We start from the raw sequence: 12819 nt of genomic DNA, 5'->3' as shown, positions 1-12819 counted from the left end.
GGCCACCTTCAAGCTTCTGGAGCTTCTCTGGACTTCATCAGAACAGCATTTGGCACAGGCAGCCACCTGGGATTTATTCTTTTACCTCTCCAGTCTTTGAGTCTGCTCAGTCCCTCAGTTTAAAATAACAAGTATTCTGGTAAAATGTGTGGATTTCTATTGGCAGGATAAGAGGTAAAAGGAAGGTGAAGCCTGTAGTGCCCTGGCCCCACATGGCATGCAGCTTGTTGACAGGGTAGGAGGCAGGAAGGCCAAGGCCATACCCAGGTGCTGCAATAGTCAAGTGGGTAACCAGAAGCTCTCTTGACACTCCAGCACTGCACATGGGTTTGTGCAGCACTGGGTTACCTGAAAGTGGTTCAAACGTGTCCCCACACCCATGCTCTGATGCAGGGATGTGGTTCCCATCCATGTGATTTGGGAGCATACACAGTGCTCAGTATATAATTGCACCTCAGAGCATTCAGAGCTCTGGAATAGCATAACTGCTAGGAAAACTGAAATGGCTTACCTGCTACTCTGCTCTTTAGCTCATCCCACACATTTTGGCTGTTGGTCCTACCTCATTGCTACTGCTAGCCTTGAGAAGCAGCCCGTGTGAGTCTTCTGGCTGAGGGGCAGGTCCTCACCCCTCGTGCCAGTGCTCACTGTCTTCACTTGTTCTGCCTGCTTGGAACAGGCTGCCCAGGGAAGTTGTGGAAGCCCCATCCCTGGAAGAGTTTGAGGCTCATTTTGATGGGACTCTGAGCAAACTGATCTAGTGGGAGGTGTCCCTGCCCATGCAGAGGGGTTAAAAATACATGATCTTTAAGGTCCCTTCCAACTCAAACCATATGATTCTATGATCTTTTTCTGAGTAAAAAGCCATCTCTTTTCTCAGGATCACTAATGTCTGCACTCCTCTGATGTTTCCACTGGAGTTCCCTGTTACAAGAGCCACTTCCCCATCATTTTATCTCTTCCATTCCTCTGTGCCACATGAGATTGTAGCAGTTCTGGCTGCCTTTCACACCCTTTCTTCCACAAGACCAAACATGTAGTGTCTGTGTGGCATCCCCTGTACTCTTGCCTGGTCTCCAGTTGCTCTCATTATAACTCAGAGCTGATCTGTGGGGCACAGAAACACTCCCCATTGCCTCCCACATCCCCAGCACTGTCTGCCCATGGAAGCCTGCAGACAAGTTTTTTCAGTTCAACCATCCCACCTTTTTAAATGGAATTTTTTACCCATTGGATGAAAGTTTCACACCCCTTGATGATCAAATTATTTCACAAACTCTTTGAAGTTTGCTTTGCTAACAACAAATTCTGTTCCCCCAACATACTTGGCCTTTATAAAGACCTATTTAATATGATAATCTTATTGCCTCCTCACACTAGAGCAAGTTCTGGGTAGAAGAGTTAATCAAAATTTAATTTTCTCAAAATATCATAGATGAATGCTCCTGAACCCAATTTGTGTGCTTTCTGCTAGTCAAATAGACACAAAGATACTGGGGGAGGAAGTGGAGGGCAAAAGGGGACATGAACAGTATTTCTGACTAAACAAATCCCTACCATGGGAGTCAATTTAACTATAATTTTATTATTTTTTTAATTATTATTTTTACATCCAGTGTTTTCTAAGAAAATAAGAAATAGGTTGCACTTGGATTTTACTTTATGATTTTTTTAAACACTGGGAAAAAAGATTATTGTTCCCTCATCAAGTTCATTGAACGTTTTCCACATTTTCACACTTCTGGATGCACCAACATCCCTGGAAGGGTCTCATACTCGTGCTGGTCACAGCATGTTCACTTACCCCTCTACTGCTGGCTATGGGTTGAAATAAACCAGACTAAAATGAGCCCTGACTAAGGGAAGCCTGTTTTGTAAACATCTCAGTCAAACAGCAGCCTCAGTCCTACAGATCTCTGCACCTGAACAAGTATTTGGCTTGCTAGGAAGCAGAAGCAGTGCTAATATGTGTTCCCACTGCAAACATTAACTAACTGATCCAGATGTCAGCAGAAAGAGTATGACTTACCTTTGTTTGTACATGAAACCGGGAGATGGGGTCATGAGGGAGGGAAGGGGGAACGGCTCCTTGCTCCTATGATGAATACTGCCACAGCTGGCAGATGCTGCTCCCATTTCCATGCAAGCATGACTTCCAGGGACAGTTCTGCCTTATCCATCAATTGGCAATACTGGTATCATCCTGGGATGAGCATACATGGAGTGGAGCTCTGCCCTCACGGAACACGAGCAGAGGGCCAGCCATGGAGCACAGGTTTCTCTGTCTCCCATCTGATGGTGGGACATCTTGGAAAGCAGGTAGGTAGGTCTAACAGAGGAATACAAGCTTGAGGAGCTATGCAGTAAGCGCAGATCATATAAATTTGACATTGGAAACAAAGAGATACAGGTAAAATCTAAACCCTGGAGGGTTGGTGAACCTTGGAAACGTGGAGCAGTCTCCGGGCAAGGTGAGTGCAAACCCCGTGCAGCAGGGTGGGAGTGACCCAGCCAAATGTTACTCTCATGCAAGTCAACAGAACTGCTTGGATTTAGGATTTGATTAGACATCCACAGGAAAGCAGTAATATCTACAGAAAATAAATAGACTAAATCTTGACCAACTAACTGGATACTTTTCATGAGATTACAAATTTAACTGATCACCACAAGAATTTTGATGCTATGAAATTTACCCTCAATAAAAAATACTTAACACTGTGCTCACAAAACTAATATGATGGGGTATTAGTGTCCTAATAACATGGGGGAATGCCATAAAACAATACACATCACACCAACTGAAAAAGAATAGAGAGGAAACACTGAGGAGACAGACAGACATCTGCAGGAGAGGTGCAGGAGGAACAAAGTGGATTTCAGCTCTCATTCTCTCTTTGTTTTCTACAGACGTATCCTAAGGAATTAGCTTGATGTGTGTCCTGGTGTGAGCCAGGATGAAGCCAATTTTCCTTTTTACTTTTTTTTTTTTTTTCTCTTCAGTAAGCTTTCTTTTAGCTAGCAACTGTATGTTCTGCTAGGTTGATAAGACACTAGAATGTTTTTCTAACTACTGAGGCTTCAAGGTTGCACCTTCACTCTGCTGGCTCAGACACTACGGGGAGATCTGTGACCCCCCCGTAGGAGGCTGAGTTAGACAGACAGCAAAATTGGCCAAAGATATTCCATTCCATATATCTACGTAAGCTCAGAGGAAGGTCAGAGATCACAGAAGACAACTTTCTTCCTTTTTCTTCTTCCCTTCTCTTCCGTCCATGGCCGGCGTCCGGGGAGGACTCTGTTCATCCATCACCATCGACCTCCAGGCTCAAGCTCTCCTGACCCTCATCACTCTCCCCTTTCACCAGCAGCAGCTCTGGGATTCCTCAGGACTCTTCCCAGGCTCAGGGAAGTGCTGTGGGAGTTGCAGAAGGGTGGGGGGAGGCAAGAAGCTTTTGCCCATACCTGAATATATATCTGTATATAATTGTATATATTCTCTTATATCATTCATTAGTGTTTTATTAAAGCTGTGTAGTTTAGTTTTCAATCCAGCCAAGTCTCTCTCTTTTTCTCTCTCTCCTTCCCTACCTGGGTGGGAGGGGGAGGGGATCGAGAGCGTTGTTGTCAGACCCAAGTCAAATGGTGACAATGTGCCAACACTTTTCTGAATTCTCTGAGGTTTGTAAGACACAATTATGCATTACACATTCTGCATATATAAAGTCACACATCTTGGGCACAAAACTGAGGATCTGTTGCGCTAAGGAGTGGCAATCCTGAAGGACTGTTCCTGTAAACAAGCAGGCAAACACAAACCACACAGTGCGATGTGCTGGCTGGACACACCAACCTGCTTCCTCAATGCATACAGAGGGGAGCAGTGAGTAGAGGTAAGAAAAGTTACCGTACCTCTCCAGGAGTGCTGACTGCCAGATCTGGTTCAGCATTCATACTCAAAACACTAGAAAAATCAGAAATGGTTGAGAGAAGCACCACAAGAATTGTACACATAACAAGGACATCCCAGCCGTGGCAGCAGGATCTTAATTAGAAGGAAATTTTTTAAGTCAAGATGAGATTTTTAGCTCCTGAAAGATGCAGTCTAGACAGCTGCAGCCTAAAACAAGAAGCTGCCCTATTACAATATGTGTCCAGGAGTTGGTCCAAGTAGGTGGGCTACTAGCTTTAGTAGGGTCATGCTGGATGATAAACGAGTGGGGAAGACTAATGTAGCTGCCTCCTGCACAGCTTTCCCTGCAACTACACTTAACGCCAAATGGGTAAGGTACACAAGGCTAGTGGTTGTCAAATGTGTTCTTCATGGGCCTTTCCATTTCCTTCTGGTTCTGGTCACAGAAAGAATAAATTGTATTTCAAAATGGCATAACCAATCATGGCCACCATTGGCCTGGGGGCTTTTACCCGAGAGAAAAGCCTCTGAAAAACATGGAAAAATTTCTTGAAGGACTGAACAGGAACACCACCACAGCATCCTGGTGCTCACACTGGTACCAGGAAAGCACAGGAAGGCATCACAGAATCAGGGAATCATCCTGCTTGGAAAAGACCTTGAGGATCATCAAGTCCAACCATAACCTAAATCCACCAAACATAACCTAAATCTACCCATTTAGTACTTAAATCATGTCCCTAAGCACCATATCAATATTTCTTAAACACATGCTTAGCAGAATTATTTTAAACCATTGACTTTATTAAAATACTTAATACACAGTTTGTAGAGGAATGTACTTACATTTTCTGGAAACTCCACTGAAACTAAATTTTAATTATATATTTAACAAATGACAAAACAGTGGAGGTTTTCATGCTGTACACCAAAGATTGGACAGGTTAGGGGGCTTTTTTATCATTGTTATTTTCCTGGCACAAACTCTTCTTTGCTTCTTAGCTTCCACCTCTTGAATATCAGAGTAGCAGAGAAAGGAGGTTTGCATTTCTCACAGCATTAAACCCATCTGGTCTAAGTGAAATTCCATTTCCTTTCGTCAGGTTCTTCATTCAACCCTTCCCCAGTAGCTTCCATTTCCAGAAAAGCAAAGGTGATTGACCTCTCTAAAAAGCTACAGGTCATAGTGCAAGAAGAGTTTGATAATCAAACATGAATGTGGAAGTCTCAAACTTCTCAGTCATTATTCTTTCCAAATACCCATCCCAAGCTGAGTGTGGAAAAAAAGAAAGACACTGTCAAAAGACAAGGGCCACAACACATCTGTGGACTTGGTGGAATGCACGTGGAAGACAGCCTGCTGTGCTGCAGCTCTGAAGACCAGAAGCTGGGCCTTGCTGAAATACAAGGTGCAAGGGGCTGGGAAGGAGAAAGATAGAAATAACCTGGACACATCCTCACAAGAATGAAATGTCCTAACTTCATGGAGAAGATCATGGTCACCACAGACATTGCAATTGCCACAGAACCATGGCAAAGCGTCTGCTACGACAACCTCAATGACAGGTATAATCTAGGGGAAATCATTTATATGGAGTGAAAAATAGTTACCTGTGTGTTTCAATGCAAGATGCACAGAGGCTGCATAGGTTTTCACATCAAATTAATAAGGCTCTTTTTAGGAGAATTTTGCAACCTTGCATAGGTGAGGTTGGATCTTTTCATTAGATAATATGCAGAAACTATGTACAGTTGAAAAAAAGAACTTTGATGAATGCTTTTTTCCCCTCAAGTTTTACCATAGTATAACAAGTAACTTATATAACTCCTTCAGTTCTCTAAAACAAATACAGAGTATCCCAAAAAAGAGATGCTAGGAACACCATCTAAATGATGCCATGTGCATTTCTACAATAGGTTCAAACAATTAGAGAAGCCACCACAAAGCACAGTAGTCCTCAAGTTTCCATAGGAGTTCATTTTGCCTACAGACATTAAAAATGCATTTAAACAAAAATGCATTTTAGTTATAACAAAGTAATGAGCTTTACTGATTAGATTGCTGAATGACTTGACGACCCACACACTAAGTAAACTACAGAAAGAGCCAATTTGATCCCTGCTTGATAAATGCACAGTAAACTTTAGAATTTGCATTTGATTTCCAATTAATCCCAGCTCAGAACAACTCCTCCAATACACAACCAGAATGCAGCTTCTCAGGACTACTGTTCTGACCATCTGCCATTGTGCTGCAACAAGAGCCATCAGGGCATTTGTGGGGTTCTTCCTTTGGTAAGAAAGAAAGGCAGGCAGGGGATAAGGACAGTGCCACAGGACAGCCAACCCCAACTCTTGTTCCCTGGGACACTTCCCACCTAACGTGGTGCCCTCCCACTGAAACTCCCTCCTCTGTTACTCAGGAGTTGTCTGGCATTTCTTTTGCCATTTTGTGGCAAAATGTCATGGATCTAAACGTCATGATTAGCACTCCTAATTACTCTTGCATATCCCAGTGATGCATATGTACTTTTCAGTAATATTTACAGTGGTATCACTGTGGAGAACTAAGCCTTGTATGAGGAACAGCCTCTTAACGGAGACCATAATACTAAGAATTTGGTGTTTTCCTCATCTACAGATAAACTTAAAAAGGCAAAGCTAAAACCAGCCCTCTGTACACTTGGTGTCTTATGTTCAAATGGGGGAAAAACCAAAAACCCAGGGCATTTCCTTTCAAAGGGATGCTATTACAAGAAGGATTAACTTCCTTAATACTTCAACAACAAACCCCAGCTAATTTTGAATGTAATGAAATCTAAGGCAGCTTAGCTTTCAACCAACACAGAGCACAAGCAACACTGCTGTTTGCTGTTCAACACAAGTCTCAGAAATGCAGGGAAACTGTGACCAATTATACTACGGGTGACAAATTGCAACCAGTTGAATAACAATTATAAAAAAAAACACTTGTGGGTTTTTTTGTTGTTTTGTTTTTTTTAAACACAGCCTCTAAAAGGTACAGCATCCCAATGTTTTCTCAGTTCCAGACTGCTGACATTATAAATTAAAGGTGAAAAGAGATCTGCATATAAACAAGGTGGCTTTCCATGGACTTCATCATACTGTTCTTGTTTAAACCTTTGGAAATTTCATCTTCAAATACCATAAGGTAAGATTGAATTTATCAGTTATGAAACAATGTCCATTCATATGTAGGTTTGTTGGTTTGTTGTTTTTTTTTTAAAAAAAAAACACAACAGAAAACAAAACCAAACTAACAACTCAAACCCCCCCACACCCGAGTATTTACAGCCATTCAGAATTCTGTTCTTCCAGCCTTCACACTTGCGCGTCGCCTCCTGCAGAACTGTAAACACACTCTCTGCTGAGAACAAGGCCTTACGTTATGGTACGTGGCCTTTTGGGTGGTGGGGGTGGCATGAGTTCAGTGTCAGGATCGAGGTGGTGTTTCCGTGTCTGTCCTTGAGAAGCTGCTGTACATCTGTCAATGAACTCAAACAGCATCTCCTTCGTAACCGGGTTCTGGATGCTATTGCAAACAGCTGGGAACAAAGAACATATTCTTAAGTTACTAAACCAATTTGTTGATGTTTGTACTTCAATAATTTAATCCTCTCTTTGCAAAATAAATAACATAATTCTGCTCAAGTGTTCAGCCTTACAGGTGGACTTCCACAAGATGGCTGTGTCAGGAGTCAAGTGTCTGTGCTTTGCCCCCCAGCGAGCAAAGCAGTGTAGTGGGGCTCTGCCTCATGGGAATTGCTCTTGTTTAAACAAACAGCTGGACCCCCAGTTCCAGAGAGACAGGGAACTACTAGAGAGAATCCAGTGGAGGGCAACAAAGATGACTGGGGGATTAGAGCATCTCCCTTATGAGGAAAGGCTGAAAGAACTGAGACTGTTTAGCCTGGAGAAGAGAGGGCTGAGGGGAGAGCTTATTAATGCCTGTAAGTATCTAAAGGGTGGGTGCAGGGAGGATGGAGCCAGACTCTTTTCAGTAGTTCCCAGTGACAGGATGAGAGGCAATGGGCACAAGCTGGAACATGGGAAGTTCCACCTGAATATGAGGAAAAACTTCACTGTGAAAGTGACAAAGCACTGGAACAGGCTGCCTAGATGCAGTCCTGAGTAACATGCTCTAGGGGATCCTCCTTTAGCAGAAGCGTTGGACTGGATGATCTCTAGAGGTCCCTTCCAACTCTGATGATTCTGTGATGAAGTGTGTGTGTGTGTGTAGGCTTCATGGAGTGACTATAAAAATGCCAAGAACTGATATCCTATTGAGCAAGCAAGGATGTGGTGAAACACGGCTTTAAACACTCATCAAACTGGAACTGCCAGAAGCAAGACTGGATTAATTCTGAAAGCCTCTGAATTTGCACTACTGAGTACTATAGATACCAAAAATCCACAATGCACAGAACATACAAGAAAGTACAAAATTATTAGAGGATAATTTATAGCACAGAATCATTTAGGATTCATCACGGTATGGCTGCAATTTCCATGTAAAACAACCTATTGACTCCCTAGAGTACTAAACAACATTGAGACTCCTTAAAATGCACTTACAATATAGCATTGTTATGCATAACAATCAATATATAATTTCCTGACTCTTAAAAACATTTTTTCTTCCCTGCTGAATTCCAGAACCACCGAAAGCATTACTTTAAAATTAATAAAACACTTCCCTAACATTATTTCTTTTTCTCACATTTATTTTTTTTTGGTGAAAAGGTGCTTTAAAAGTTGTGCTGTATGTAACTTCAACAGTTGGAAAGCTCTGATTGTCAATAGCTTGGTTACAGAATTTGTGCTATGAGGCAGCAAGTATGACCCTATATCAACTTTTAAGGGCTGTCTCAGCTTAATTACTCAAAAAGCACTTATATTTTCAATTTGAAAGGTATTAAAGTCCAAAAGCAAGATGGAGACAGGCACTTATTTTGTTTCAACCATGGAGAAAAAAAAATATTAAAAAATCTCCATATTAGAGAAAGCAAGTAAAGAAAAAAGGGTCTAGGGAAGGGGACAACAGAAGCCTCAACTGAGAAAATACAACTTTTGGAGATTTTGAAAAATGGTCACAAGTGAAAATTTAAAGCCAAAAGAAACCTTTCTGTTCTGCAAATACTCATGGAAAATTTGAAATATTTCTTACAGAACAGTTTTTCCTGTAACATTTGATTTTCTTTTAATTTTTAGGAAATTCATTATGTTTTGGCAGAAAAAAAAAAAAAAAGAAGTCAGGAATAACGTAACTGCTTTACAAATGGAAAAAGTGAGAAGAGAAAAAGGGAAGGTACATATGCTCTTAAGAACAAAGGAAAGAAGAATATGCCACTCCTCAAAGAAGGGACAACTCCATGGAAAACTAACTATTGAAACAATGTGAACTGAAACAGATAAGAGAAATTGAGGTAATGGTGAAAGGAGATGTGATCGTAATTCTGTGGCCTTTGTGGCCCATTCCTCTTTCCCCACAGGACTGCTCAGCAAGTATTCCAGCTACTCTGTGCTGGTTCCCTAAGGTGCCAACAGAGCTATTATCTTGTGGCAAAATGACTACATTTTGTTTATTCAGGAAAATCTACTCACTGCTTAGGCAGAAATGCAAGTAGAATGGTTCAGAGAAAATCCTACATCATCTGTGCATGCTCTGGTAAATGGCCTTAAATATGATTAAACTTCATTTTGGCACTTAACAGAAGTGAGTAACAACATCACTATTCCTATTCAGCCTTGCACAACTCTATTCAAACTTATGCTTCACCTGAAAGCAAACATCATTTCATTTACAGTACTTGGCAAATGTTTTCTGGTAGAAGAACTTAAAAGGATCACACTTCTGCAGGGATATACCTCCACCTTCCATTTGTTTCCCTCTTCATTGTTTGTACGACTGCTGTAGAAAACTGAAGCTAACATTTTCTCCTACTAATTTTCTAGCCCATCTGCCAAATAATGGTTTTGGTGTTTTGAATAGAGCTGAAACATCATGGATTTTTTTGTTCAACAAATTCAACTCACAGTGTGTCAGTTCGCATTACATCCCAACAACACGACAGATGGATGTTAGCTGACTGCTGTTTGCAAGGCAACTAAAAACTTTCTTGCGTGTCAGTAAAGAGGCATGTTCTGCCTTGCAAAATCTCTGAGCAAGTGTTTTCAGTTCTACAAAGACTTAAGAACTTACTTTTGCATTATCCATTAAATACTGCACCATGGTATTTGTTTAACTGACTTCATCAAACAACCCTGAAGCCCAAGGATTCGTTCTATGTAAAAGCCAAATATGACATCAGCATTTGTAAGATGAGGTATTACTATCATAAGTTAAAGGCCAGAACTCAACCTAGAAATGAGAACACAAAGTGCTTTTCCTCCTTAAACTGGAACAGAGTTTAAAAAATTCAATTTTAAAAAGTAAATTGTTCTACTCACCCATGGCAGTGCTGTAGGCATTTGGAAAGCTTTTGTCTATTCTCTGTCTCATGAAGACCCAGCTGTTGTTCTCAAACTTGCACTCTATAATTTTATTGTCATACTGTTTCAGTTCTTTTGTTACCTGTTTAAAAAAATGTTTGGATAAACATTTTAATTCACTTTTTTTTTTTTCTTTTCTTTCTGTTAGAGATAAATAATAGGAGATCAAAAGCTGCCCTGCATTTTTCAGCAACGTGCCTTCATCCCACACAGAAAAAGTGCACAAACTACATCTCCATTATACATATGCTCAGCTACTCAACGTTTAAAAAATACTTTTCAAATCTGTTGTCAATATACAGCAATTATATTATGCTAAAACATCAGCAGCTCTAACAGAGGGGAGAAAAAAGTCACTTCTGGCCCAAATGCAAATAGGTTTCCATGGGAATAAAATGCTTCCAGTGTAAGTGCTACTGCCAGCCTAAGTGCACGAAATGTATTATCTGTGTTTCATCAACCTTCTTTGTTGAAGGTCTCAAAGCCAAATGTCAGATTTCAATACCAGAAAGAGCTTATGGAAAATAATTTCACTCTTTACATTACTGAGGATTTTTCTTTTTTTAGTTAATTTGTCTTTTAAAATGAAGATAGCTACCCCAAATAACACAGGGTTTCAAATCACACACACTCTAAATCTCCTCCAGGCCTCCCTTTATTGATTCATAGATTTGTCAGCAGCCAATAACCTGAGCTATTTATCTTTCTATCTGGCAACGCTGTTTGGTTTGGAAATGTAGTTTATATGCATTGGACTTCCTAGTTGTTTTGGCTACTTCATCCTATGCATCCTAATCTACAATACAATGCAAAAAAACCTGTCAAGTAACCATGGTAACCTGAGAACCTTATCTAACACTTTAACAGTTTTACCCATATATTTGGTTCCAAAGGGCCTCTTCAGAAGCATAAAGCTGTACTGAACTGCTAGCTGGCTTCTGTGCTCTGGTTTACCAACAAAAAGCTGAACAAGGTAAAACAACACTATGGATTCAGGATCTTACGCATATGTGCTCTCATAAAAAGGGACTGGTTATTGCAGTTCATTAGCATAATTTTTCACCTCTGTTGTCTACTTGCTCCTGAGAAGTGACATGGGAATTTACTACTGTCAGAGGGATGTGTATTTGAAAAAGGCCATAACTGTCTCCAGACAGCTTAATAGCACGTGCAGTAGAAAAGCCCATGAAAGGCTTTCCATTGATTTCCAAATAAAGGCAATTAACTCATGAAAAGATCCTGAGCATGGACTGAGTTGTCCTAGATGTACATCCTTAATTTGATAAGCAGAAACTTAACATTTTTCTTGGTATTTACCCTGATTACTTGTATTCATTCCTGGATAAGGAGGATTTTACCTGTCAAGTGAACATGTCACTAGAAGACAATTTTGTTAAACTCACTTACAACTGAAGCCTGTCCTGCTGTAGGGCTGACAGAGATAGGTTTCCATGCAACACTTTATTGCTTCATTCATTCCATCACCTGTAAAGAGTCTTTCTCCTAAAATCATTTAATCCTTAAGTGAACTCTCTGTCTGCTGATGGTCACTTGAATGAAACCAACTGAAGGCACAGAACAGCAATCTTTTCCTTTGCTCTGCACAGCATCACTTCTCTCTATCCACTTTGAAAAGCTATATAGACAGTCCAGATGTTTCACTGACACATATTTGTGGGCATATTTATGTGCCATTAGGGTACACAGGAAAACACAACATCCTTTTCTAGTGCACTGTGGATACATAAACCCAGGAAGAAGCTCTTGGCTGTGCAGTGCCTTGGGAAGGTATTTTACTTTCAAAACAGGTGCCTAGTGGGAGGGGGGCAGCAGGGGGTATGACCGTGCGTCTGATTTTCTGCCAAAGTAGGGAAATGTTAGAAGGATCACTTGCTAGAGAGAGAAATGTATAAAACTGCAGGCAATGACTTCAACTAACCAGCCACCTCTTAAGGCTTTCTCATGGTTTATCATTCTTCTAGTGGTCAGGTGCTCAGAACAGGAATAAATTAGACAGCAGCTTTATCTGACTCTGGCAACTAAGCAGTATTATTAACTATCTAGATACTTGCTTGGCCATTCATTAGGAATCTGGAAGACAAAATTCTTTCCACAAAATATGAACCCAAGCCAAAGCACTGACTTAAAATTAATTTTCCTGTTAGAAAATTGATGATCATGTCTTTAACAATTGCAAGCTGTAGTATTTGTTTTACAAAGGAAGAAATAAATACAGCACCTACTCTTCCCTGTACTTTGTTAAGTGGCCTCAGTCTTGTAAACGTACTTACTGTAATCATAGAATCATAGAATCTTAGGGGCTGGCATTTGATCAAGACTACGAGTAATCTGAGCAAAACATCCAGAGCAGGGTCACCTAGAGTACATCACAC

The 12819-nt window shown here is 40.7% G+C and overlaps 1 protein-coding gene across 2 annotated transcripts in view; it reads right to left on the bottom strand.

Annotated features, from left to right (window-relative positions):
* Positions 1 to 7315: 7315 nt before the first annotated feature.
* Positions 7316 to 12819, bottom strand: part of RNGTT (RNA guanylyltransferase and 5'-phosphatase) — a 172209-nt gene continuing 166705 nt past the window's right edge. For both annotated transcript variants that reach the window (XM_010000510.1, XM_010000509.1), the window contains 2 exons: positions 10385 to 10508; positions 7316 to 7479 (listed from right to left, as the gene is read on the bottom strand). In XM_010000510.1, coding sequence (XP_009998812.1) covers positions 7316 to 7479; positions 10385 to 10508 — 288 coding nt within the window. The remainder of the gene's footprint in view (positions 7480 to 10384; positions 10509 to 12819) is intronic.

This window comes from Chaetura pelagica, unplaced genomic scaffold, assembly GCF_000747805.2.
Source record: "Chaetura pelagica isolate M959 unplaced genomic scaffold, ChaPel_1.0 scaffold174, whole genome shotgun sequence".
Taxonomy (NCBI): domain Eukaryota; kingdom Metazoa; phylum Chordata; class Aves; order Apodiformes; family Apodidae; genus Chaetura; species Chaetura pelagica.
The sequence above is the reverse complement of the archived record's forward strand: the minus strand, read 5'-3'. Positions and strand labels throughout refer to the sequence as shown.